Source organism: Sylvia atricapilla, chromosome 9 (genome assembly GCF_009819655.1).
Source record: "Sylvia atricapilla isolate bSylAtr1 chromosome 9, bSylAtr1.pri, whole genome shotgun sequence".
Lineage (NCBI taxonomy): Eukaryota > Metazoa > Chordata > Aves > Passeriformes > Sylviidae > Sylvia > Sylvia atricapilla.
In genome coordinates this window covers 13,055,140-13,080,205 of record NC_089148.1, presented here as the reverse complement: position 1 = coordinate 13,080,205, position 25,066 = coordinate 13,055,140, and the positions used below count along the sequence as shown (strand labels likewise).

General features: G+C 41.7%; 1 protein-coding gene across 3 annotated transcripts; it reads right to left on the bottom strand.

Annotated features, from left to right (window-relative positions):
* Positions 1-1,796: 1,796 nt before the first annotated feature.
* Positions 1,797-24,765, bottom strand: MKNK1 (MAPK interacting serine/threonine kinase 1). Of its 3 annotated transcripts, none has more exons than XM_066324914.1 (14): positions 24,704-24,765; positions 23,728-23,847; positions 20,854-20,943; positions 17,703-17,801; positions 16,928-17,025; positions 15,407-15,486; positions 13,913-13,986; positions 10,701-10,805; positions 7,661-7,716; positions 7,026-7,121; positions 6,037-6,231; positions 5,218-5,382; positions 4,578-4,621; positions 1,797-3,661 (listed from the first exon to the last, which is right to left on the bottom strand). In XM_066324914.1, the coding sequence occupies exons 4-14, from the start codon at positions 17,797-17,799 to the stop codon at positions 3,439-3,441; spliced, it is 1,233 nt and encodes a 410-aa protein (XP_066181011.1). In that variant the 5' UTR covers positions 17,800-17,801; positions 20,854-20,943; positions 23,728-23,847; positions 24,704-24,765; the 3' UTR covers positions 1,797-3,438. The 3 variants fall into 3 exon arrangements, with proteins under 3 accessions (XP_066181011.1, XP_066181013.1, XP_066181012.1); XM_066324916.1 differs by having other exon boundaries at positions 4,578-4,618; XM_066324915.1 differs by lacking the exon at positions 24,704-24,765 and having other exon boundaries at positions 23,728-24,005.
* Between the last annotated feature and the right edge of the window lie 301 nt (positions 24,766-25,066).

Sequence of the window (25,066 nt, the reverse complement as noted above, 5' to 3'; positions counted from 1 at the left end):
AAGGAGGGAAGGAGGGAAGGAGGGAAGGAGGGAAGGAGGGAAGGAGGGAAGGAGGGAAGGAGGGAAGGAGGGAAGGAGGGAAGGAGGGAAGGAGGGAAGGAGGGAAGGAGGGAAGGAGGGAAGGAGGGAAGGAGGGAAGGAGGGAAGGAGGGAAGGAGGGAAGGCCTTTCAGTTACCATGGCAGTATGTTTCCATGGAAGCCAAATTTGAAGCCTGTTGCTGCTGCTGGAGTGGCCCGAAGAAAATTACTAGTCTTGAAAATTAACAAAGCTACTTTGTAAGCCAGCCCACCCACAGCACTCCAAATAACAAAGGCATCTTTGCATCCCTGATAAAGGATTCAATAAACATGTGGGGAAGGAAGAGAGAGCAGAAAAAATACCACATAATGAAATATGGGAGCTTCCTTTTATGCAACCAACAATGCAGAAACCATGCTGGTAAGCACAAGGCTGAGTGCACTTTGTGAAATATTGCACATAAAGGTCAGCAAAATCCTACAGAACATCCAGTGTCACTGGTTCCCGAGGGAGCAGTAGTGAGACTAGAGCTGCTTGGTTGCCATTTGTTTGAAATTATTTCCCCATAAATCATGCTGATGGCTCTCCCTCAGTTTGCTAAACTACCTCCCAGAAAAACCTTGGGGATGAAAAGCAAAATTTTCTTGTGGGTTGCCTAATCAAAATTAAAGATCAGCTTAGCTGCTCTGATGCTCTCCTTGCTGGTCAGAGTATCTCTTTGAATTGTTGAAAGTCACCTTGTGCCTTCCCAACCTGGTTTCCTCACCAGGAAGACACTTTTCCGTAATTTTTCAGAAGCCAGGGAGCTCACACAAGCTGCCTGGTATAGTTTATCACATGTAACTGAATAAACATGGCACAGACTCAGCCCTTCCCAAAGGGGAGGCACTGGGATTCAGTGCTGAAGTTTTCATGTTCCACAGGCTGCCAAACAGGAGATTTACAGGAAACACAGGCACACCCAGCACCACCTCCAAAGCACAGATCACAGAGCCCCTGATTTAGTGACCTTCCACCTAGAAGCAAGAACCTCTTCCTCACTGACATGAAAAGAGCATTGTGAAGGCCTTCCAAATGAGGCCCTCTGGGGTTAACTCACCTGAAGAAAGCTGAACTCTCGGTGAAAGGTGAAGATCAGAGGGAAAGAGGCACCAGTTGGATCATCAGCTGAATCTGACTTCTCCTTTTGAGGCAAAGAAACATCCAAGACCTGCCCCACTGAAACATCACTCCTGTACCCCTGCCAAAAGGGCTCCTGTGCTCTCTGCTACCTCTCTTGTCCAGGAGGAAGAGGGAAAGGAAGATAATTTTAAAACACAGTTCAACTAAAAATGTAAGTACAAATAAAGGTACAAATAAAGGGCACCTGTTTTGGGATTCCTGCTCTGTTCAGATTTCATTCAAGGCATAAGCTGCACAGAGCACTGGGGAGTGCTGCATCCCACGCCTCTGGGAAAACAACCGTCCCCACCCAAGAGCCACAGACCTCCAGAGAAACAAAAAAATGACTCTGCAAGAGGCACTCAGAACTAGACTACACACGAGAGCAGAACAAGTGGCTTAGGTTAACACCTCTTCCCTGCTTGGGGTGCTTTTCTGAGTTCCCAAAAAAAATCTGAGATCACAGACTGATAAATAAATAAATCAATAGAAGAGGGAAGTATGCCTAGTCCTCAGAGACTTCGACTGTCTTAAATCCAATGTCACACAAAGAAGTAATTCTTTTTCCTGTGTCACCAGATATAAAGAGGAAAAAAACCACAAAGAACTGCCAAATGTGTTAAATACATAACTTAGGGCATTTTAATTAAAAAAAGCAAAATACATTTCATCATTCATCAGCTGGCACGACGTATAAAAATTTTTAAATAACAATTTTAATATTAGTCACAAAATACAGCATGTTTTATAAAAATAGCTGTATGCACTGATATTACTGATAATGTAAAACCACTCTGAATAGGCCATGCAAAGACATTCAACTTTGACCGTCCAACTTTCAAGTGCCTGTTGCATCTGCTACTTTATTCCTTCTCACTCTGCCTGGGAGGGTTTTGTGCTGGCACTTGGGGGCCTCCTCCTCCTCCCCTGAACACAAAGCCCTGGCAGAAGGTTTCAGAAAGGGCTGACAAGTTAAGGTGCATCATGGGCAGCTCAGTGGCCCAATTTTCACAGCTTATGTTTCTAAAAGTGCTCAACATCTGTGTCCTTCTCCACGGACACCTCCCTTTGGTCACTTAAAATCTTCAGCTTTTCAGCCAAAACCCTTCCAAATTTTTCTTGGCTCTGTTGCACCATAGTATTGAAAGTGGAAGCAAAAATCTAGACACCCAGCAAAAATCTAGACACCCAGCCTGAGATTAATGCAGGAGGCAGAGTTCTATGGCTGCAGCACCATTTTTGTACAATTGTGCCTCTGCTTGTGGCATTTCTAAATTATTCACACACCAAAATTCGTTGATGTCTGCGTGTTCACATTAGGAGCTCCAGGTAGGACACACAAAGGTCATGGAGAAATACAATTTTACAGAAAGGAAGGTTTAGCTGAGGATAGCATTAATATAATAAAACCCCACATTAGTATTAAAAAGCCTACCTAACAGTAAATATAAACTGTTACATAAACAGTCTGTTACACTGCAGTTATCAGATTTAAGAATGTAACTGTTCCAAGGGGACATCATGGACATCAAACTCCAGAAAATTAGAAAGGAGATGGTATGGAGTACATTATAGTTAAAGGCAAAGATATGCCAGATAAAAACCCCACCTCTCCCAGGTTTCACCCCACATGCTGACACACAAATTATCAACAACATAAAAAAAGCTACCAAGAAGTTCTCTCCATCTCAAGAAGTATGAGCAATCCTTGCAACCCTTACAGTACCATCCTCATTCCATTTAAGCCAAATGAATGTAATGGAAACAGAGATCCACCCAGCCATCATCTTCATTCCTGACTCTACAGAAAGAGAGGAGGGCACTGTTGGTTGAGAACAGTCCCTGCTGCTGGCAATAACAGCAGGACCTTCAATATGTACCATCAAGGAGAGAGCCATTGGCAGGACGAGGCTTTTGCTAGGCAAAGTGTGGGTTTTTCTGATGTCTTCAAGCTTGCATTTTAAACTGTGCTCTTCTAAGAAGAAAATAAGGAAAACTTAGTGATTTATCACCTCATATAATACAGCAGCAAACTCATCTCCTGCAGTTTTAAAAAAATCAGTTGAATTATCTTAATGCACTAAATCTGACAGGCAAAAAACATTCCCATAAAAAGCTGTCCCCTTAAAGTTACAAGTCACATCACAAGCGCAAGCTCCTAATCAAAGTGTCAGATGCAGAGCAGCTTTTATCAGCGCTGCAAATCCAAAGAAGAACACAGACTGATCCCACCCCCACCACACAGCAGGGAAGAACTTCAGAAGGCTTTATGGGGAACCGGCTGGAAGTCGCTGTGTGTGTGTGCCATGGCCCTGCGCCTGGCCAGGCGGGATTTGGAGGGAGGGGACAGTTTCATGGAGCACACGGCGTGGGCGGTGCTCTCCTGCTCGGCGCACAGCTCGCTCTCGTGCTGGGACAGCTGCCGGTTCAGGGCTATGGCCTCAGCGGCGAACAGGGTCAGCTCCTTCATGCTGCTGTTCCTGCCCAGGCAAAGAAAAGGAGGAAGCGGTTTCAACACAGGCACTTCACCCCCTTGGCCTCACAGCAGAGTATCTATTTCCAGGCGTGGTTATATCTTCTACCAAATCATTGAGAGAGCAGGCAAAATGACCAGTTAGTATTAGCATTTATCGTCGCTCAGAGGACCAGCAATACATGACAAAAACACTGGGATTTTGGAAACGGCCTCAGTTCTACTCCTCCTTCTGCCAAGGACTTCTGATTATAAACCCAGGAAGCCACCTGAGACATCACCCTTAATTTCTGCCTGTTCTCAGAGGATGTGCATATGGGGCCATTCTGCTGTCCTTCTCCAGAGAACTGTAATCCCACTATAACTGCATCTGTGGCTTAAGGAAATGCATTTCTGATGGGAGAACCACCTGAAATCACCAGCAGCAGACACAGAGATAGAAACGTGTGACTCAGGCTCTCTGGCATACAGAATCTCCCATCAAATCACCTCCAATGAGACTTGCCCTGCTCACAGTAAATGGATACTGAGTGCCACCAATGAAAGTAAGATGCAGTCTGTGTTTATGGTGATTATTCACCCATCAGAAAGCAGTCTCTTTGGTAGCACACGCCTCTATGCCTTTTTCTGCCCCTCCTGGGCAGCAAGCTGACAAAACCATCATTATTTCCTGCCTAAGATTAACACTGCACTGCAGGAATTCCCTCTAATGCTTTTCCCACAAACAAGCAAGATTAGATCATAAAGAAAATTCAGAGCTTTAATATTTCTGATGCTCTTAACAAAATTAGTGTGGGACATTTACGAAGCTCCATTCTCAGCCAAGGATGTTACTTCCTAATTTGTCAACTCCTCTCCCCCACCCAATCTTTTCAGTAATTATTCTTGGCCAAGTTGACAGATGTTTAGAAAATAAACCCTACCTTTGAAGAACTTGAGGGGTGGGCAATCCCCTTTCAGGAGCCTGCTAGAAGAAGCAGTTAAGAGAAATTATTTACATATTAGCAGCTGGGAACCAGACTTTCCCACCAGTGACAAAAACCAAGTGACTCCCCCAAATCTTTACAACTAACAGATATTGCAAATAAATTAATTCACTGTGGGCTTAAGAAATCACTGTTTGCAAAGCATATTTCATAATCTATCTCCCCTCACAAGAAGAATTCACAGCTTGAAGGTATAAGACTACAGCTTTGGAAGCTCTCCAGAGGGTCTATTCCTTCTTTCCTGAACTGGGAACTGAAACAAAGAGGACACTGCTGTTCTTTTATAACTGTATTTACCAGCATTCTGCATTACAGTATTAGCACAATAATTTGTGTACTGCAGTGCTTGCTATTCACAAGAAAGCCATTTAAAATACACAAAGCAATGATTAAACAAAACAAACACTTAAAGGCTAACATATTCATCCAAATATTTACCACGCAGAAAAAATAAAGCCACTGTGCAACATTTAATTAATCAAGATACAAGCACTGAAACACACAAGGTTCAGAGACAGGGAACAGCTTGTTTGCCACTTTGGAAGAATAACTCTTAATATGAAGGGGGGATACATACTCCTTGAACCCATGGATGTTGCAAAACTTGAGCAGCACTAAGTCGTTCTTTGGCATCACAAACCAGCAGCTTTGAGATGAGGTCTTTGGCCTCAGAGGAAATATGTGACCAGTCCTTGTCAGGAAATTCATATTTGCCTTCCTGAATGCTCTCAAAAAGCTTGTTCTAGTAAAGGAAAAATTATTCAATTGAAATACACTGCAACCAGAAGGTTTCTCAGGTGAGACTTCCCACTCACTTTTATCCACCTGATGAGGAAGACAACAACTGACACCATCCAGTGTCCATATGCAGTCAACAGAGTGACAGACAGCTCCAGAGAGTGGCTCAGTGCAGCCTAAGATGGACACAATACACTGCCTGCTGAAAACACTTTCCCCCACCCCTAAGGGGGCAGTTAAAATACTGTTTTTAGAAAATAAATTCAGGCCCTGCATGGCAACCCTCCCAGGGCTTTTATCTGAGGAATTGCAATGACTATCATAAATCAGATCAGAGATTACAGAACAAGGGAGGATTCCAGAGTGGAATTCCTCTGTGGGAAATCTTCCCCAATCTTAAGTGGAGTAGGGAAGAGGGTGAGGAGAAGCTCTGAGATCTCCCAACAGGAAGAAGGAGAGGCAGTTGCCCAACCTTACTTTAGAAACTGGTATCACTCAATTTCTATACTGCCACCCTCACTTCTCAGTGACAGTCCATGCTCCCAGTTACCTGCCAGCATCAGGCACAGCTCTCACTGCTGACATTACAGCAGGTCCTATACCCAAAGCTCAGGGGAGAGCCCTGCCCTCCCCACACAGCCAGGCAGTGCACACTCACCTGGCAAACTCTGCAGACTTCTCCCCTGTCCCAGCCACAGTCCATGCCGCAGTTGCCCACGAAGGGCGGGTAACCACTGAGCATGATGTACAGGATCACCCCCAGGCTCCACAGGTCACACCTCTTGTCATAGAACGTGGCCTTCTCCATGAAGACTTCCACCACTTCAGGGGCCATGTATTCTGCTGAGCCACACTAAGAAACCAAATTCAAGCAAGTTTTCAAAGGGAGGGTCACATCAAAACAAGACTCAGGTTTATAATTTTCCATTCTTTATACCAAGTGGCTTGGTGTAAAAGCAGAAATCAGGCATCAGTGAATACTGAAGTTCCTACAGTTCTTTAGCAGCACCATAGTCAGGTCCACGTGTCTGTGAACCTTTAATCCAAGGTCAAAATACTAATTTGTATCTTTCAGGTTTTTAAATCTTATCCATTAGTTATCAGACAAGTGTATCAGGGGAATAGATTTCTGTAAGATTTCTGCAACAGTGTCAGCTTTTTCTTTCACAGTAAATTGTAAAAGCACAGGACTGTAGTTTTTCAAACTAATGTGTATTATAAAGCCACACACTGATTACAGAACTTGCTTTCTCCTTAGCTCATTGGCTTGGCTACAGAACTAAAACATGGGGAAATGAACACAAAACTGAGGTCTAAAGTCTGTCCATAAGCACACAGAAATGAGCACAAAAAGTTTCCACAATTGATTGTGTAAGAGATAAGCAGGACCAATGTGTCACGTGCTGGCCAACAGGAGAACTAACACTGTGAGCTCCTGTGCTTTTCTGTATTTGTCCTGTGACTGGGAAAGAGAGTATTTTTCACACACACACTTGCTTGAAATGAGCTGTCCAGCACTGGGTGTAGTGGCAGTAAGTTCTTTGGAAGGTTTCCTCTGACCTTCTTATCTCTTTATCTCCTCTGGAGATAAGAAAAATTGGTTTACAGTAGAATAAAAACAGGACAAAGCCACACTAGGTCTCTCACCGGCGTTGTTAATTCAGGAGTAGTTATTGGAGTACATGCACTGTTCAGCTTCACCCCACTGCCAAGATCAAAGTCACATATTTTTACTGGCGATATCTAAAAAAAAATAAGAGGTTAGGAAGACTGGGATTAATTCAAAATACATGAATATGTATGTATGTGAAGTAGAAAACTCAGGACAGAACACAAGTCCCTAATGAGACCCAGCATCTTACAGCCACCTTCCACTCCTTCCACTCCCCACCCTGCCCCAGTGGCACCCACACCACCAGCACCTGATCCTGCTACATTATTTTTTCATTTGGTTAGGCAAGTGCCAGTACACATCAGGGCACTTTGAAAACTGGCCTCTAAATGCTGCTTGTCCATCTGGGTACTGGCTCAGAACAGATGAGGCTCTAGGGTATCATTGCCATCCCTCTATAAGGCCAGTTGGCTTTTTATCTCATACCCACATGTTCACATTTTCACAGCTCAAAAAAGAATTTAGTCTCTTAAGCTTCAGTTCTGTTAAATTTAGTTGGAGTTCACTAATGGGTTCAAAAGTTTTCAAGAAGAGACAAAACACAAGGACTGTTTTTGGGGAACCAAGTTTAAAAAATGCAGTTTGGAAAGTTAAGAGACCAGAGCAGCACCTTTTCTGGAGATTCACACAGGATGTTTTCAGGCTTCAGGTCCCTGTGAGCAATACCTAAACAGAGAGTACAAATGTTCATTAGAAAGGATAATCCTGTTTTATTTCTCATAAATTCTCTTTATTAGAAGGTGGCCTGGGAAATATTCTAGGTATGAGCCTGCTACGCACACCTGCCCCTCCTAAATATAATAATTTAATTATAAAGTGCAACTGTTAAAAGTCACTGTTGCATCCTGGTATACCTTTATCCTCCTTAACTGTACAGCAGAGTCTGTCAAGCAAATTAAGAACCTGCTAACACCAGAACCTTTTTTTAGCCCAAATTAATTATGTTTCTTAAAACCAGCTAATTGAAATGACTGACCTGTAGGAAAGTTTAGTTCTTTACACAGTTTAATGAAATTATTTTTGTGCCTTTTACAGTAAACTTCTTCTTTCCAGATGCATCAACTGGCTGAACTCCTATCAGCACAGACAGTACTTGAGGCACTCTCCTCTGCAAAAAATCCCCTGAATTTCTAGATGAAAATACCCCTTTGAGGTACACACTCAGTGCTAAAGCAAATGAAAAATTAAAGGTTCAGTTAGAGATGCAGAAGAAAAGCTAAAGGAAAACAACCAAAGGGCTTCTTCATTTTACTCCTATCAGAACAGGCAAACCTAACAGGGAAGCACAAAGTTATCTGCGTAATCCACATGTTGTCAAAGATGATCTTCAAATGCCTAAACCCACAATTTCTGGAAGTTTTCCATTTAATATGATCAAACTCAATTGGAAGGCAGAAAATGAGAGGCAAAAAAAATAAAATTAAATCAAATGGGCAACTTGGCTGTAATTTAACTGCAGTCCAGTCTTGATTTAGAAACTTACACTCCAAGAAGACCTGATATTACTTCAGAGTACACGAAGGAAAATTCCACCAAACTCCAGGCAAGGGACCTTTTAATGTAGTTCCTTCATCACACTCCACAAGGTATGGCTTAAAATATAACAGCAGAGCCCCAACCTAAAGGAATCAGTGTTCATGATGACACAGTACACACAGCTTTGGTACAAAAGATGGCCCAATGAACCCACCAAGGTGGCCTGTGCTGACATTTACAAAGCTGACCAAACTCCCAACAGTTGGCCTGGCTCACAGCGGGAAAGCCAACAGTGTCTTTTTGTATTATTGTGTGAATTCAAATGTCTGCTTATGTAACATTTGATTTTGCAGTTGCACAGAGCGCTGAGAAAACAACTGCCTTTAAACACCCCCCTAGCAGATTATTAGCAATAAAGCACGCACATCCCAAGTGGGTGTAAGGCAGGATTATCATCCAGCTGAGTTTTAAACTACTCCTGGCAAAAGAATTAATTGTCCTCATTCAAATTTTTTTGAAAGCATTTAGCTATAGGACTTCACCATTAAGCTGAGCAATAAAACTGCTTTAATTTCCTGTTTACTTTAGTGTTCTGTATCCCACTTACTAATTATTTTAATGTCACACGGAAGAACCATAAAGAGAACAATAAAATGAAAAGGGGATGTAGCTGAGTCTGCAAGCCATGTCCCCACTGTCCCAGTTCACAGCAAACAACAAGAAAGCAGATTGCTGCTCTACAGCTATTTTAATCAATCTCCCTCCTCTTGTTTGGGAAAAGGGGAATTAAAACTAAAAGCTGAGAGATAACTACAGAAAGGTATTAGCTCAGTTGATGTTAAACCTCTTGAATGGGGTGTCTGGACTTTCAGCTGTTAAGAAACCCACTACAGCCCTGCACATCAAAAAAGAATTTTTCCACATATTCAGCCTAAGTTTCCTGTTTCTTATATGTCCCATATCTCAAAGTCAAAATCTTCTAAATGCAGGTATTCAAGGAGTACCTTCTCTGAAGGTTTAACACTGAATTATCATATAGACAGGCTGTGATGATTACAAAAACCCTTGATCCAAACTAAATTTGGTTTCACATTCAAATTAACTTTTTGTAACAGTCACATGTGACAAGATCCACATTCCTCAGGTTTACTCCTTTGATCCTTATGTATTGCTGCAATTTTCTTTTTAATAGGTTCAACTCTTTGAGGTACTGGTGCTATGATTCCAACTTATCTTATAAACAGTCCTGTGACTTAAAAGTACAGACTACAACTAAACATTTGCTGAACCAGGACCAGTACCAAGCAATTTATGATGCAAATGAAAATCTGCTGAGATCTACCAGGCTAATCAGAATGGCAAAATGGAAAAGAAAAATGCATCAAAATAAATAACCCAGAAACAATCTCCAACTACATTCCATTCTATTCAGAGCTAGTCACTGTAATAGTAACTGAAGCTGCAAGGCCAGATAATCACAACATAGCAAAGACTTCCAAAGTATCCATCACATTCAGCCCAAAAATACACTCTGGGGTGACCATAATGCACAGAAATTTTTGAATTCAGACCAAAGTATTCCCAAGTCAAAAAAGCAGCAGAAAAACACTAACACACACAAAAAATCTCTATAAACATTTATATTATAACATAATAACAATTTGCTTAAAATCTAAGCAAATTCCAAAAGAATTGAGGACACCTTCAAATAAAGACTATGGTTCACTTAGGTCTCTCAGTTTAACACTGATAGTCTGAATGTGGGGGCCAAAGGCTACTACTACAAACTGTCAGGTCTTGTGACCAGCAGAAATTCCGAGTAATTATAAAAAGGTAACTCTGTTGACCTGAAAGAAGAGGAAATTAAAATTTTATTAGATCCTTTTTGATCCTTTATATGGTGGCTTGTGTAACAGGACCAGACTCAACCCTAATGTTAACTCTCTCTGGATGTTGATTCAAGTTCTCATCTTGAAAAGCCTGTACCATCTTAACACTCCCAGTTACTTAAAATACTACAATATGAAAATATTATCATAGAGGAAAACAGCTTAAGTCATCTGGCATTGCTGTAAATGGAAACACTAGCGAAGGCTTGCTACTTAGAGATAAATGTGCTTTATAACCTGAGTGTACAGTATTAACTAGTAAAGATGGAGGCAGCCTTCTCTCACCTTTTGTATGAAGAAAGTCCAGAGCAGAGGCAATGTCTCTCACCACTTTGCTTGCTTCTCGTTCATTGAAGTGCTTCCTCTTCTGTATATGGGCCAGGATTGAACCTGTCAGGGTAACAGGAGAAAGGGAAAACCTCAGTATGAATGCTGAACCAGTTCCAAGTATCATGAATCTGTAACCTCCTTTTCACACTTGACAGCAGCCTATTACAGCAGGCAACTTCTGTGGAGCAAAGAGGGGAATGACTAAGAAGAAAAGGCACGACTGAGCAGCTTCACCACTTAAGTGTGCTAGAACATAATTTTCAAACAGTGCAGCTGTCTAGTTTAAGCACAGCATGAGAGGCAATCACTGCCCCAGGACACGGCTGGTCTGTTTTCCACACACTGGGACAGTGGAGATTTGCCAACAGTAGCAATAAAACTCAAATATCAGCTAAGGAGATACATAAACACTTCAGCAAAACCCAACCTACCCCAGGTCATGGGTGGTCATACTCAAACTCTCCTCATTTTCTGTAATGTCACCACTGAAACCCTGCACTGAATGTCAAGGGTACATGTTCTGTACCTCAACACCATCAAAGCAAAAAGAGATTTGACCTTTAAATACACATCAAATTTCCCACAGACATCAAGGCAAGGTTTCTGCGCTGACTTAAGGCAAAATTTGCCCAGGGATATAGAATCTGACAAAAGACCTCTAAGTTAAAACATACTGAAGGGCTGGTAGCTTGCAGGCAGAATCTCACTGGTATCCCTTTAACAAAGAATAAAGGGATGCTTGAGTCCTCATTTTCTTAAAGTGAATTCAATAAAACCTCTCAAAAGATTAAAAATGTCTTTAAAAACCTCATGTAGTCCACAGAGATTCCCTAAGTAGCCTTACTATTGCCTTCTATTTTCTTATTTAGAGAGGTGTATTTGTAAAAGCAACCAAGCAAAGAAATTCAAGAAGTAAATGCCATTTGTTATTAGCCCCAGTACACTCAACATTTTCTCCCAGGTGATTCCACTTTTATTCTTCTAGATGTGGAAGGAAATCTACTGGGTAATTCCTATTCCAATACCACCAATGCTCCTGTCACTCCTCCACATTGAGCATTCAGAGAGGGAAGAGAAAGGATGTCCAAAAAGAAGAGAGATGGACAAAAGACTACTCAGATATGCACAGCCATGCTGTGCCAGGTGGGTGGAGGAAGGCCACTTTGGACAAGGTTATTAGATTTTAAACTCAAACATTTTCCCTTGCCAAAACCAACACCTTCTAGTTTGCTACAGATTTCTCCAGTGCACAAAGTTCAAGGGGGTTTCCCAATGTAGCTGTTCTTTGCACCTTTAGAAAGCAGCAACTTTTCAGTTACTAGTAGTAACAGTAGCAGTAGCTAAAGTAGCAGTAGGTCTTCAGTGTTTCCAACCCTGTGGAAAAGACCCCATATTTTGCAGGAAACAATAGAGTCACCTGAAGCGCTCATTTCACTCAGCAGGTTTATCTGAAATTACCTTTCTGAATAGAGCTGATGTTCAAACTCTCTCAGGTAAGAATTATATCAATAAAAACATACTTTACTGACTTTATATTCAGCCCACGTAGAGAATTCTCACAAAGAAAGAATAGCAGGGCACTCCTGCCACAGTTGTTCTGACCTCTCCAGTACTCATCAGAGAGAAAGCATCATATAGCACCTCTCAAAATGCATTTCAGAGGCAGAAAAAAAAGAAAGAAAAAACGCTTAAACTATGCAAGTTCAATAAAATCAGCCCAATTTTAACTCATTCAATTATAAAATGCTGTCAGAGAAGGATACTTAAGCAACTCTGGTCATCAGAGTGAACTGGAAACAGACAAAACAGGAGCAGAGCTCCTTCAGCTACCACAGTTACTGGAAGGCAAAATTGAAAATGGAAAGCCTAAATAATGCTCCAACACTATAAGTAACAGCAGCCTCTGAGACTGGAGTTACTGAAGTAAGGCTTGCATTGAAGATTAATGTTCTCATTCTTGCCAGCCTTGCCACTCACATCAGAATCTGCAGTGCTTCAGATCTGACTCTAATTCCCATTCTTTGTCTTCAAACCACGTAACTAACACTTCAAATACTGGGTTTTTTTAAGAGAAAACTTAAAAAACCTCAGCCCTAGGTGAGCCTGTAAAATCAGTAGCTAAGAGGGAAGGAGTAGCATTATTATCCTCTCAGCAGCCATGCAGGTACACAGACAACCACAGACTCACAAAGAAGAGGGTTAATTAATGGAAGAATGTGGAGATGAAAAAAAAGACAAATGCAGATTCATCTCAGTCAAGCCCTATTACAGCTAATTTGTCAGAGACATCTGTGCATTAAGACAAAGTGTTATGGGAAAACACAATAAAAAGATGCAGCAATTTTGAGAAAAAAAAAAGTTAAACAAAAGTTTTTACTCAAGAAATATACACATCCATCTCTTTCAAAAATTGTTCTGCATCTATGCAGAAAGAATTTTTATTTCCTGCACATACAGTTTGCTCCTGGAAATCTTCTTAACCAGAGACAAGAGATGATGTTCTCTGGGCAACAGGATACTCCAGCAGCTCAGTTTTTCCTTGAAGGGTTGGCCACATTGACTCCTGGTGTTGCACAGCCATGTAATTAGTGTGTACTGTAATTATACTGCATGCAGACAAACATGAGAAAGTCCATACAGTGCTTGCTGCAGCTTTCTCTTTCCCCAGGTGAGCAGGAAGTGCTGGAGCCCAGTGACCACTCAGGCTCACTTGATGGGCTCTCAAACACTCACAACTGGTTCTCAGCAACAGCAACCCCAGGCATAGCCAAGATGATTTTTCATAAGAGAGTTCCATGGGTTCCAGGAAATGAAGTCAATCCTACACCAAGAGAAAACTCTGCCAGAGTATACAGATGCTGCACTAGGATCATGCAAAACACCTCTCATCCTGTGTTTGTCCCCTTGCCTGAAGGTACTGTGACCCACTGACTGTAGTCGAGCTGACATTTCCATCACTCAGCCACAGAAAGGGATTGCAAATGCATGGCCAAACCCATCGATACTCAAGAATTTCCATACTTCAAGCTGTGTATAATACTTCCTCTACTTCCTGTCTTGAAATTCTCAAGCATTTAAGGTAAGTTCTTCATTTATTACTTTAAAACAAAGGCAAATAGGAGCAAAAAAATGATTCAATGAGCAAAGGCAGAGTTTCTGCACAGTACCTCCTCGCAGCTTCTCGAAGACCAGGTAGTATCTTGTGTCATCTTCAAAAAATTCTATTAACTCCAAAATGTTCCTTTAAAAAAAAGATACCAAAAAGAAGGGAATAAAAGAAACAAGCATGGAGTGTACACACAGTAATTAAGAATTTCAGCATGGATAACTAGGAAGTGCCAGAAGTAATCAAAAATATAAATTCCGCTTAAACAAGTTGCTTTGGTTGCCTGTGGCATTAAAACCACATTTCCACCTCACACTGAAATTTCAGCACAGGAAACAAACCAAACACCACACTCAGACAGGATTGTGAGAGCTCTGCAACTGCTCAATTGACAGGAAGAAAACTGGTAATAGGTTGTATTTAATAATTTAAAACAATGTATTTGTGCTGAAGGCAGAAATAAAGAAAAACATTATTAAACTGCTGTTCTCTCTCTCTGGAAATCACAAAGCCAAACACACAGGGCTCAAAGGAGACAGGCATCTGCCAACAAGATATTAAATCCAGCTCCTTAGTTGCCATTTTTAGACTAACTCCTGTTTAGCTCATGTAAATTCTTTGCAGCACAAATACTCCAGGTTGCTTTGAGAATGTCAAAAGTGTAAGTCAGAATTTTTAACATTTAATGGTACCCCCAAACCTCAAAATCTTTCATGTGGTCATGTAAGCTTGAGATTTTCATCAGTTGTCTACTGTTTGACCATTTACTCTTAACCTCACAAATGAAGAAAGACATGGTCTGCTCCTCTACAGCACAACATAAACCCATGAGTTTGGTAAATAAGTTGGTTTTAAAATTATTTCTGTGTGTTATAAGTATTCGTTTGAAAAATTCAATATAAGCTGCCCAGTTGTAATATATATACACAATCTGTTGTATATACATTCCAGATTAACAGAGACATCTAAAAGTAGCTTCAGAACTAGCTCAAACCCATCACAGGTCCCAGAGCATGCTGCCAGTGCCTGCACAGCTTTTCTTCCTCTTCAGACACGAGCAGCAGCTTTACAGTTGCTTCATCCTGTGCCTACACGAGGTCAGCACATGTCCAAGTGAGATCTACATTAGCTTATTGCTAATCTAAGAGTTCCAATGCAAATGTAGGAAGCCTGACACGAGGAGGACAAAACACAAAGGAATGGTAAGATTTCCTTCCCACAGCAGCTGGTACCATGTCAGCTTTTGCTGATGGTGAAATCGCAGGGGAGGGTGTCAAAATGTTAATTTCTCATCTGGACAAATGCCATGCATCACTGAAACAGAATCAAGCTACATTGACCTGGCTGCTAATTGAGTTATGGAACTATTAATCTGTAAATAATTCCCCTAAATTTCACAGGTAAATAAGGGGAAATTGTTACTCTGAATAAGCCAAGTCTAAATTTCAAGTGGTTTTAAGGAGACTACTGCAAAGCTTCTAATCTTGTTACACATTAAAATTTGGAAACAAATAATCAAAACACTTTAGATAAACAAAGACAAGACTATACTTACTTGTTACCCTGACACTGGTAGAGAGTTTCTATTTCACAAAAAACCCGACTCCGACTATGCCCAGCATTTTTTTCAATGATCTGTGAAAAAAGAGTTTTAAGAACTCATATTTGAAAAATTACTGCAGGAACTATGCATGTAGGTCTGGAATTAGGTAACTGTTCCAAGGTTTGAATCTAGGGCATATCCAGTGGAGAAAAACACTCCACCTTTGTTTGTTTGTTCAATTTCTCATCTGCCATTTGTTTACAGAGCAGAGCAGTATCAGCAGAGCTCTGGAAGGCATTCAGAGGACAAGAGAAATTGGGGCAGGAAGAGAAGAAAGGAACTAAATCCACGTGTTACACAGCCAGTGACCAGTTACCATAAGCTTTTTCTTGCATCATTTTAACTTTGCAAAGTGCAGAACAGGATATCCTCTTGAGTTTTACCAAAAATAGATTTGAGTCACATCAGACACTGAATAGTCAAAAAGAAGAGTATTGTCATCAGAGGTATTTAAGCAACAAGTACCAAATTCAGCACAAAATGAGAGTTAAATTTATAGTGTGAACTTTATGGAGACCCAATAACAGAACCTAAAGAAAACACACATTGAATCTCAGAGCCATCAGAGGTCACCTTCCTTCACGCCATCCTCAGGTTGAAAGAGGACAAGAACAAGGGCTTTCCACAGAGGCTGAGCCTGAATGATTGCTGCATAAACTGAAAGCTCATGACATTACCAAAACATCATCACCATCTTTATCCAGGACTGGTTTCTTATTTCTGCAGCCTGAGTCCTCTGGTGCAGAACAGGCAACCATTTACCACTACTACACAGCTCTCTGTATCTGATCCCATCCAATTCCCAGTGCAGAGCTTTGTTTACTTCAACCTTTCAACTTCAGCAATTTTACAAAGCACAGACAAAATTCCAGCATCTATAGAACTACATTTTTAAAAGGGCTTAAAATTTTGAGCCTATTTTTGAATAGAATCAAACATAAAGCTTCCCTATTGCTATTATTTGTGTTTGTAATTAAATGGGGGACTCAGGATAATAACAAATTAGTAAATGAGCCCTCACACTTTTGGTATAGTCCAATCTTCAGAAAGAAGATTGGACTATACCAAAAAATAAAGACAGCCTGACATGAGCACTGGCAGCACCTGATGCTCTCTGAAGTTGGAGCAGCACCCAAAAGCTTGCACTATTTGGGAGGCCATGCTGTATAATGACTCAGCCTCTTCTTTCATAAGAAGAGACAAAAGTAGACTACAAACAAAGCTTGCCCCGAGATCCAACCAGAGTGATTTACTGTTTGTGATTTCTACCTGCAGCTGATACACCAGCTCACTCTGGCCCAACTCTTCAGGTGACAGGTTTTCTCAACAGTTAGAAAACAAGCTCATCTCAAGCATCAAAAATTTCCTAGAAGGATTTGCTATCACCCACTCTATTGCAGGTTTTCCCTGAGATACTCAGAGGAAGGAGACACATCACAGCCAGAAATGATGCTGCTTTTACTCTCTACTTACTTTCACTGCATATTCTTTCCCAGTTTGGAGACTGACAACACCCTGAACCTTAGCATATGCTCCCTCACCAAGCAGCTCAGCAGTCAGCTTGTACAAGTCTGCCAAAGAAATCCAGAAGAAAGGACACATCTATCAAAGTGCATTTTGAAAATGAAAGTTATTTTGATGAATAACATCAACAAGCTCTTTATCTGATAAGCATCCCTCAAATTTATGTAATATTAAAGCAAACACGCCAGTCTTAACTATGCCTTCTTTTTCACCTCCCTCTTTCAAGTTCCAGAAAAATTAGATGTAAGCTTTATAACAGCATCAAAATTACACATTTGTTCACACTAGAAATGTTTTATATCTCAGCAATCTCTAGGATCTCAGCCACCTTCCCTGTCTTCATGCAAAACTCAGAAAATTTTTTTTCGGGTGGAAAATAATTAACGCTTTGCTCAGAAAATGCCTACCATACATAATCTACTTGCAGAGATGGTGTTTTAAGTATAACAAACTTGAACATTTAAACCTAGAATGTCACTACCATCTTTATTTGAAGTGTACCTTCCACTGCTACTTGCCCACTAAGAAGTTTTACACTGCTCAGTTTTCTCACTGAACTATATTTTACTTGCAAAACTTCACAGTATTTGTGCACAAATCTATCCAATCAAAGCAGTGCTATCATCAGCACTGTTCCTACCAAAAAATGCAATGTTTCGCTAACAGAAAAACAGCAGAAGCAAAGCAGACTGTAACAATTAAAAGCTGTTATATTGTCACCTACCTTCAAACTTCCAAGGGACCTGATCTGTGGCTCTGGTTCTTTTTTTCTTTTTCCTTTTCCTACTGCCTGCTATGGGGACAGGCTGACTGCTGACCATCTCTGTGTGGCAGAACAAAGAGGTGACTTTAACAATCAATTACTTTAAGAGAAAATGCACATGCTCTTGTGTGTTCATGCTCTTATCGATCCAAAAGTTTCTCTGTTTTTCTTCATCACAGGCTGGCACCTCTTTTTCAAATACCAGAGGAAACCTAAAAAGGCAGTTTTGGTGCCAATTAATAGTTGGGGCGGGGGGGGGGGGGCAGGGGAAGTTGATAAATAAATGTAAGAACAGGAAGGAACAATAGTGCATCTATACTCAATCCTTATCTCACAGCACAGTAAGGCAAAGCACAGAAATAACCCACAACAGAGCAAGTGGTGATACCAGACAGCACTTGCAGCCCTCACAAGGGCACTCTCTCTGAGCTCTTCTACTGTTTTACAAAGAGATTTTTTTCAAATCAGCTGGAGAAAATGAGCCTCCAAAACAGCAGGAAGGCGTGGGGAAGTTTCAAACCACTCCGTGAAACAAAGAAACCACAGGAGTTAAGGTACCACAGGAGCAATCTAGGTCAGTTGATGCTCCCAAAAGGCCATAAAGAAAACCATTTCTCACACAACCATAATGTACCTTTCTAAAGCACAGATCAGTGAGTAATTTATGCTCCAAAGCAAGAAGTGTTTATGGTATTTAGATTTTTTTTCCTCCATTACCAGCTGCAGATATTATAAGAGCTTAGTCAGAGATAACAATTCACTGATGCAAAGTAATATGGCAGAAAAAAGCAGCTGCATATCGCTCTTGAAGGCTTAAATAAAAATGCTGCCATATTCGTAGAACTAACCTATCTCCAAAAAAGTTAAATGATTCCACACTGAGGCACTTCACACCAGTCACATCCAGCTGAGTTTGCCTCAACAGTTTAATTCCCAGCTGAAAGTCTTCAAGGCAGTAGCTAAGTGCACTTAAGACATTTTACAGCCAGGAGGAATTCTGACTAAATTCACTTTTACTGATCTTGTACTACAGAAAAAGCTAAATCAGTAGAAATAGTAATGAAAGAGGAAGTCCCAAAAACTTCTGTCAATTCTCTTTTAACAGAGATTGTGAAGAGCACAATCTGCCTTTTTCTGGCTTTCACTGTTTCTGAAGTACTCAAAACATGGGAGAAGCTCCAAAGCAGAAAATATTCCACAACAATCTACCAATACATGATATACTTTTTCTTTGCTCCATTACATTTTTCTTGTTCTTATCTGTCAGTAACAGCTACTGTCAGTGTCGCTTAGAACCCACATGTCTGAAAATCGAGGACAAGTGTTATTTTCAAAGTCTTTTCTCCTTAACAACTTAGTAAAACACTTAAACACTTATCACTGAAAGCCTCAAAACACTGGCAAATCCTCATTTTCAAGTCTTAGGCAGAATGTGTTCAGAAATAATTACGAAGGATGTTATATGTGACTTCTTAAATACAGTAACATAAAGCACATTTTACCAATTTCTGAAGAAATAGCTTCCTTTTAACTCAAACTGACACACAAACAGCTTCAAATTTTAACACAAAATGAAGATGAGCCTTTGGCAACTAATTCCAGCTCTCCTCTTTTTCAATTCAACCTGTATCAGGAGTTATTGAGGACTGAGACTGAAATGGCACACGTGAGGCTGCTCAGATAGGGCTGCTGTGCTTGAAGGTGGTGCTTGATTTCCACAAGGTGTCAAGTAAGTCACTTTAACGACCTGACCTTCTACAAGTCATAGCTAGACAGATTCCATTCCATTTCTACAAGTCATAGGTAGACAGATTCTATCCCATTTCAAGTATCACAATTTCAGAGCTGTGATAAATCAGCAAAATCAGCAGAAACTGCAGAATGTGAATCCTGTCTCTTAGTACACATGACACAACCAGCTTCACAACCAGCTCCTGCACTCTACCAGCTGGCTCTGATATTTACAGTCAGCTGTTTATTAACCCACTACATTATTTCAATTCCCTTTAGTCTGACTCAATTCCTAAATTACAGAGAATTGCTTCCCTGAAAACAGGAAGTTCACTAGTCATGTACACAGCAACCAAATTGCTGAAAAGTGGGCATTTCTGACTAGTCTTGACTAAATTTGCCATCACACTAAAGCATCAAACATTTGCTCTATTAGATTCTTATTACTGCTCTGGTTGGCTATTTCACATCACTGTGCAGCTGACTTCTGTCAACACAGCTTATCCTTCAAAGGTATCACAACTTCATTCTCATTACTCACTTTGTTATAATGAACCAGTACTTAAGTAACAGCTGGTACTACAAGAAAATGCCTTCAGTCCAGCCAAACACTTCAGACATTTTTCAAGCTTTCAAAGAAATACTTTTCTTTTTCTGCAACTGTACAACCAGAAGAGTTTCTGGCGATACTGAAGGACATTGTGCCTCAACCATCCAAGCAATGCTGAGTTGTTCTGCATACTGCAGGAGTGCTGCTGGTGACAGGGACACTGTGGGTTCTGAGGCAGCTCACCCTGCCAGACACAGAGCCCAGGGACTGGATGGACTGCTCTGGAGGGAAATGGCCCATGGACACATCAGGTCCAAGATGAGTGTCTTCAAATTGTCACCTGTCCTTCTCCAGCCAGGTTAGGATTATTACTCACAGGGTAATGTTACCAGTAAAATCCACACTGTAAGTAAAATGAGAGCAGGTCTCTGTCTTAGCTGTGGTTTTGTTGAAGCCCCAGAATTTTATTATCATCATCATAACTCAGTATTGAGGCAATATCTAACACACACATTATTCAGAGCCTGTGTGGGAAGGCAGTTACAGCCTCTTTTGCTGTAAAGAAAACTTGCAAACAAAGCTAAAAGAAGAAGAAAGGGAACAATTACCACAGGTTTTGCCTCATTCAGACCTTAAGTCATCTTACAACTTGCTTCCTAACACTCCATATATGAACGTGCCAAAATCCACTACCCAGACCCTAACTCCCTTCTCCTTCTAATATACTTCCCAAAGGAAGGAACAGGATATTTGGAAGACAGGCACATGTGTGTAACAGGAAGGACTTGGAGAACACAGAAGAAATGTTTTTTTCTATTAAGAAGAAAGTACCTCGTTTGTGTGTTTGAACCCAGTGGAACAAAGCAGAGTCCAGGTACCACCTCCTGCTCCAAAACTGGGTTTTTCTTGAGCCAAGTTGTTCTGGAGCTGAAAAGAAACACCATCATATTACCACTCAGAAATCATGAAAATGTTTTTCCACACATTTAGGTAGTGCCCAGAGCCTAAAGACATTGCAAACACCCATTGTGCCAGGCTTCAAGTGAACACACAGCAAAAGCACACCCCTACAATTTCACTGGAACAAAATGAAAACAGATTTCAGTCCAGTTTTTCTCCCAGCTCAGTGTCTCACATTGTTCCTGGACCCTCTTCTTCTCCATCAACACTGATTCCTGTAGATGTGGCTCATAATGGAACTGGACACACTCAGCAGGTGCTGATTCTACAAAACCCATCTAGCTGCAGGAAGCTCAGAACAACCCAAGCTGCCTTTATAAAGCAACTACATAGTGATTAATTGTGTCTGTAATGTTGCACATCAAGAGAGATACAATTTGAAGAGGAAGAACGTGCAATGATGTATGACAGTATGTGTCGAATCAGAGATTAATATACTTAATACAGAATGAGTATAAAATAATTTCAAATTGTAAGAAGCAAATACTCTTCAAAGTGATTTTTGCACTAGTTCGCCACAATTCATTCTTAGCTGTCAGAGTTACCTTCTCATTCCACCTACAATACAACTGTTAGTTTAATTTAATCTGAGTTATTCCACAGAGGGATAGGAGCTTAAAAACATTCCAACACCTTCTTAATAATATACAAGAGCATTAACATTTTCAAATAAACACCCTAAAGTTCACAGGAAGCCCAAGCAATCCAATTTTGTGAAAGAGCAAGTCTGACAAAAATTATTGATCCAGCCTTATCAGGCATTACTGTAACAACTCACAGAGTGTCACAGCTGACACCACGCTGGGGAAAAGGTTACAGCAACCTTTCTCTTTCTGTCCATGCTTCCCCCTGCCCATTCCCTCTGTCACACTTTCAGAAGATCAGTGACACTTTATCTCCTGCTTGCGCAATTTGCAGAGTAACTTTTCGGTACTCTCAGCTAACGCTCCCCTCGCAGACGAAGTGGGGGTTTTCTGAGGTTCCCAGTCAAACCCTCCAGCAATGGGTGGATCTCACTCTTCAGGATGGCACATCAAGTTATTTCAGATGGATTCCTCCAAGCCAAATTTCTTACTTCACCAGGATTACTGCTGGGGAAGCAGGGAGAACCTTAATGCAGAGGAGAGCACACATCACTCCTTTTCCTCTCGTGTTGGAGGAGCAGCTTTTGACACACATGCTGCAGACATGAGACCTCCTGAAATCAGCCTGTGTTTCCCCAGGCACACATGCATTTCTTTAAAAGCACTGCTGATCATTCAGAATAACACCAAAAGAACTGTTATCATCCCCACTGGAAAGAGAAAGGCAAACAAGAGAAGTGACCTGATCCAGCTAAGATGTAACAAGTAAGGAGAACAAATCAGACAGAAGGAAGCTTAAAAACACTGCAATCTTTTTAATTACTTGTTCAAGGACAACGTGTCTCCAAGGCAGCCACATGGATGGGAGGATATAACAGGGAGTATTTCCCAGGGCTAACAAATAATTGTGAATGGTGAGCCCTGTCAGGAGCAACATGGCACACACACTGGTTATTGCACTACAGAACATCCTCAGACCTTCCACATCCAGCAGAACAAACAGAATATTTTATATTTAATGCTACTGACCACTGGCAGATCATTCATATTCAAGACTTACCATCACAGGGCAGTAAGAACTTAGCAAAGTTATTTTAAACCCCATCACAGACATTCTAAATGAGAAAACTCCTAGCAATGGCGCACTGACTCAACTACTTAAAGGTTCTCCAACCCCTGGAGCACTTTTAAATTAAGGAGATATCAAATGTGAGTAGGTATTGAGGGCCCCTTACTAAACAGCAAGCTGTTTACTCTCTTCTACATCTGATGGCATGAACAACTCTCAGAAGACTGTCTCTGCATCACCAAGTAGCTCCTCTAACCCCCCTCAGCTCCTTTGCTAATAAAAACCAAAGAGAAAAACTTCTTACAAGACAACTTTTCATTTCATACAGATACAAGATAAACGTTTCCTGTTCTTGCTCCACACTCCACAATCAAACAGATAATCACATTTGTCACTGGAAAAAAAAAAGGTACACAATACACACTTGTGACGGAGGGTCACACGTGCGGCTGCTGTTAGGAGCACGAAAGGATGAAGCAGGCCAGCAGGAGGTCAAGCAGGAAACCTTCTACTTTATTTTTCTGACTCTATATATATACAATTTTACAGACAGGCCAAGATTGGCTACACAGGCAGCCACCTCTTCGACCTCGTTGGTGAACATCACCATCAATCATCTTTCTCCTCCTAGAGAGGAGAAGTATGAAAACAAAGATAATTTTCTAAAAACATACAGTTTACTTGAAGCTGCGTGAGAACAGTGAAACAGTGAAAAGCAAACAAACTTGAGACAACATCCACCCACATCAGCAAGCAGCCCTGTTTGGAGAAGTTAATCTAACTTAATGTTTTTCTAAACTTTGAAGCAAGATTGATTTTCCTTTATTCTCCTTCTCTGTGCTTTCAACTCTAAGTCACTAAACTTCACTGCATTGTCACATTTGATGTCACATAAGATTTGTATCAGTGTTCTAACATTTGTTACCAGGAAGGTACTAGAAGGAAAGCAGAAATTCCTCACAGCAGTAAATACTCTTTTTGAAAGCATTACAGAGTACTGGTAGCATGAAATAATGTCATAGAAGCATTTTGGTTGAAAAAGACCTTTAAAGAAGCAAGAAAGGTTCAAACACACAAGGCACCCCGCTTTACCTGGGAGGCTGCCAACACAAAACACCTTTAGAACTGATGTGAAAGAAGTTCAGCTCTGCAGGAGTGTTTTGCTTTGCTTCCTTGCTTTCATCCAGCACCTGGGAGGCATGAAGAGGAGCTCTGCTTAGGTAAAAAAAAAAAAAAAAAAAAAAAAAAAAAAAAAAAAAAAGCAAATGATAGTTCTTTGAAGTTATCAGAACATACACCAATCTTCCCAAGCCAATTGTGACTCATAACATTGTATGATAGAGGCTTTTAGAAGAAAGAAATGGAAAAGAAAAAAAAAAAAGAAAATAAAAAAGGGGCAGTGCCTTATTTCTCAACAGATCTGACACTTCACAGACAAGTGCCAGTAGCGTCAGGGAACGGGCTGATTTTTGGCTATCACAAGTCCTGCTGATGCCAGCAGCCGAGCTGTCACCCAGCGCTGTCCCGCTGCTTCCCTCGCCTCAAAAGGTCACCCTGCCCAAACTAATGCCACAGAGTACACTTCAGGCACATTTTCAGTGTTCCTCGGGGTTCATGGCTCTCGTTTTGTGCCAGAGGAACATCACAGGAACTGAAAGATTTCTCGTGATCATACTAAGGAGCTGGTCCATTCGCCTTTGCCTGCTCTTTTCCCGCTCCAGCAACGTCCTCAACAGAAAGCAGCTGCCGTAGGAGTGTCCAGACTTACCACTCTTTATTGAAAAACGCGATATGCATGAAACAGAGCACTTTAAACCTTCGGGGAATAAATTTCCAGCTCCAGACACCAGGAAACTCCCGCATCCCTTGGGGAGGGCCCCTAGACCCAAAGCTGCCGGCCGGAGGGCTGAGGCACCTTCCAGCCGTCCCCGCTGCGCCGTCCGAGCGCTCTGCCCGCCACCCTCCCGGACGAGCCGTCACGGGGGACTCCCCTCCCTCGCCTCCCTCCCTCGCCTCCCCTCAGCTGGCCGAGGCGGGAAGCGCCATGACCGCAGCCCCCTGCCCTCACCTCTATGGCGGCCGCGGGTCCCTCCTCGGCGGGCGGCACCGCCCGCGCCCGCCCCGAGCGGCTGAGGGGCTGCGGGAGCGCGCCTGCGCGCGGGCCCGCCCCCCGCGCCCCCTGCCGGGAGCGTGCGCGCTCCTCTGAGGGGACGGAGCGGGGAACATCGATGGGGGAACACTGATGGGGGAACACTGATGGGGGAACATCGATGGGGGAACATCAGTGGGGGAACATCGACGGGGGAACACTGATGGGGGAACATTGATGGGGGAACGTTGATGGGGGAACATCGGGGAACATCGATGGGGGAACATTGATGGGGGAACATCGATGGGGGAACATCAGTGACGAACAGCAGTGGGGGAACAT

Coding starts and splice junctions, on each gene's coding strand:
- MKNK1 (XM_066324914.1), bottom strand. CDS start 17,799: ATGGTCAGCAGTCAGCCTGTCCCCATAGCAGGCAGTAGGAAAAGGAAA. Junction 15,487..16,927: donor GGAAAGAATATGCAGTGAAA/GTAAGTAGAGAG, acceptor CTTTTTTCACAG/ATCATTGAAAAAAATGCTGG. Junction 10,806..13,912: donor CTTCGAGAAGCTGCGAGGAG/GTACTGTGCAGA, acceptor TTACCCTGACAG/GTTCAATCCTGGCCCATATA.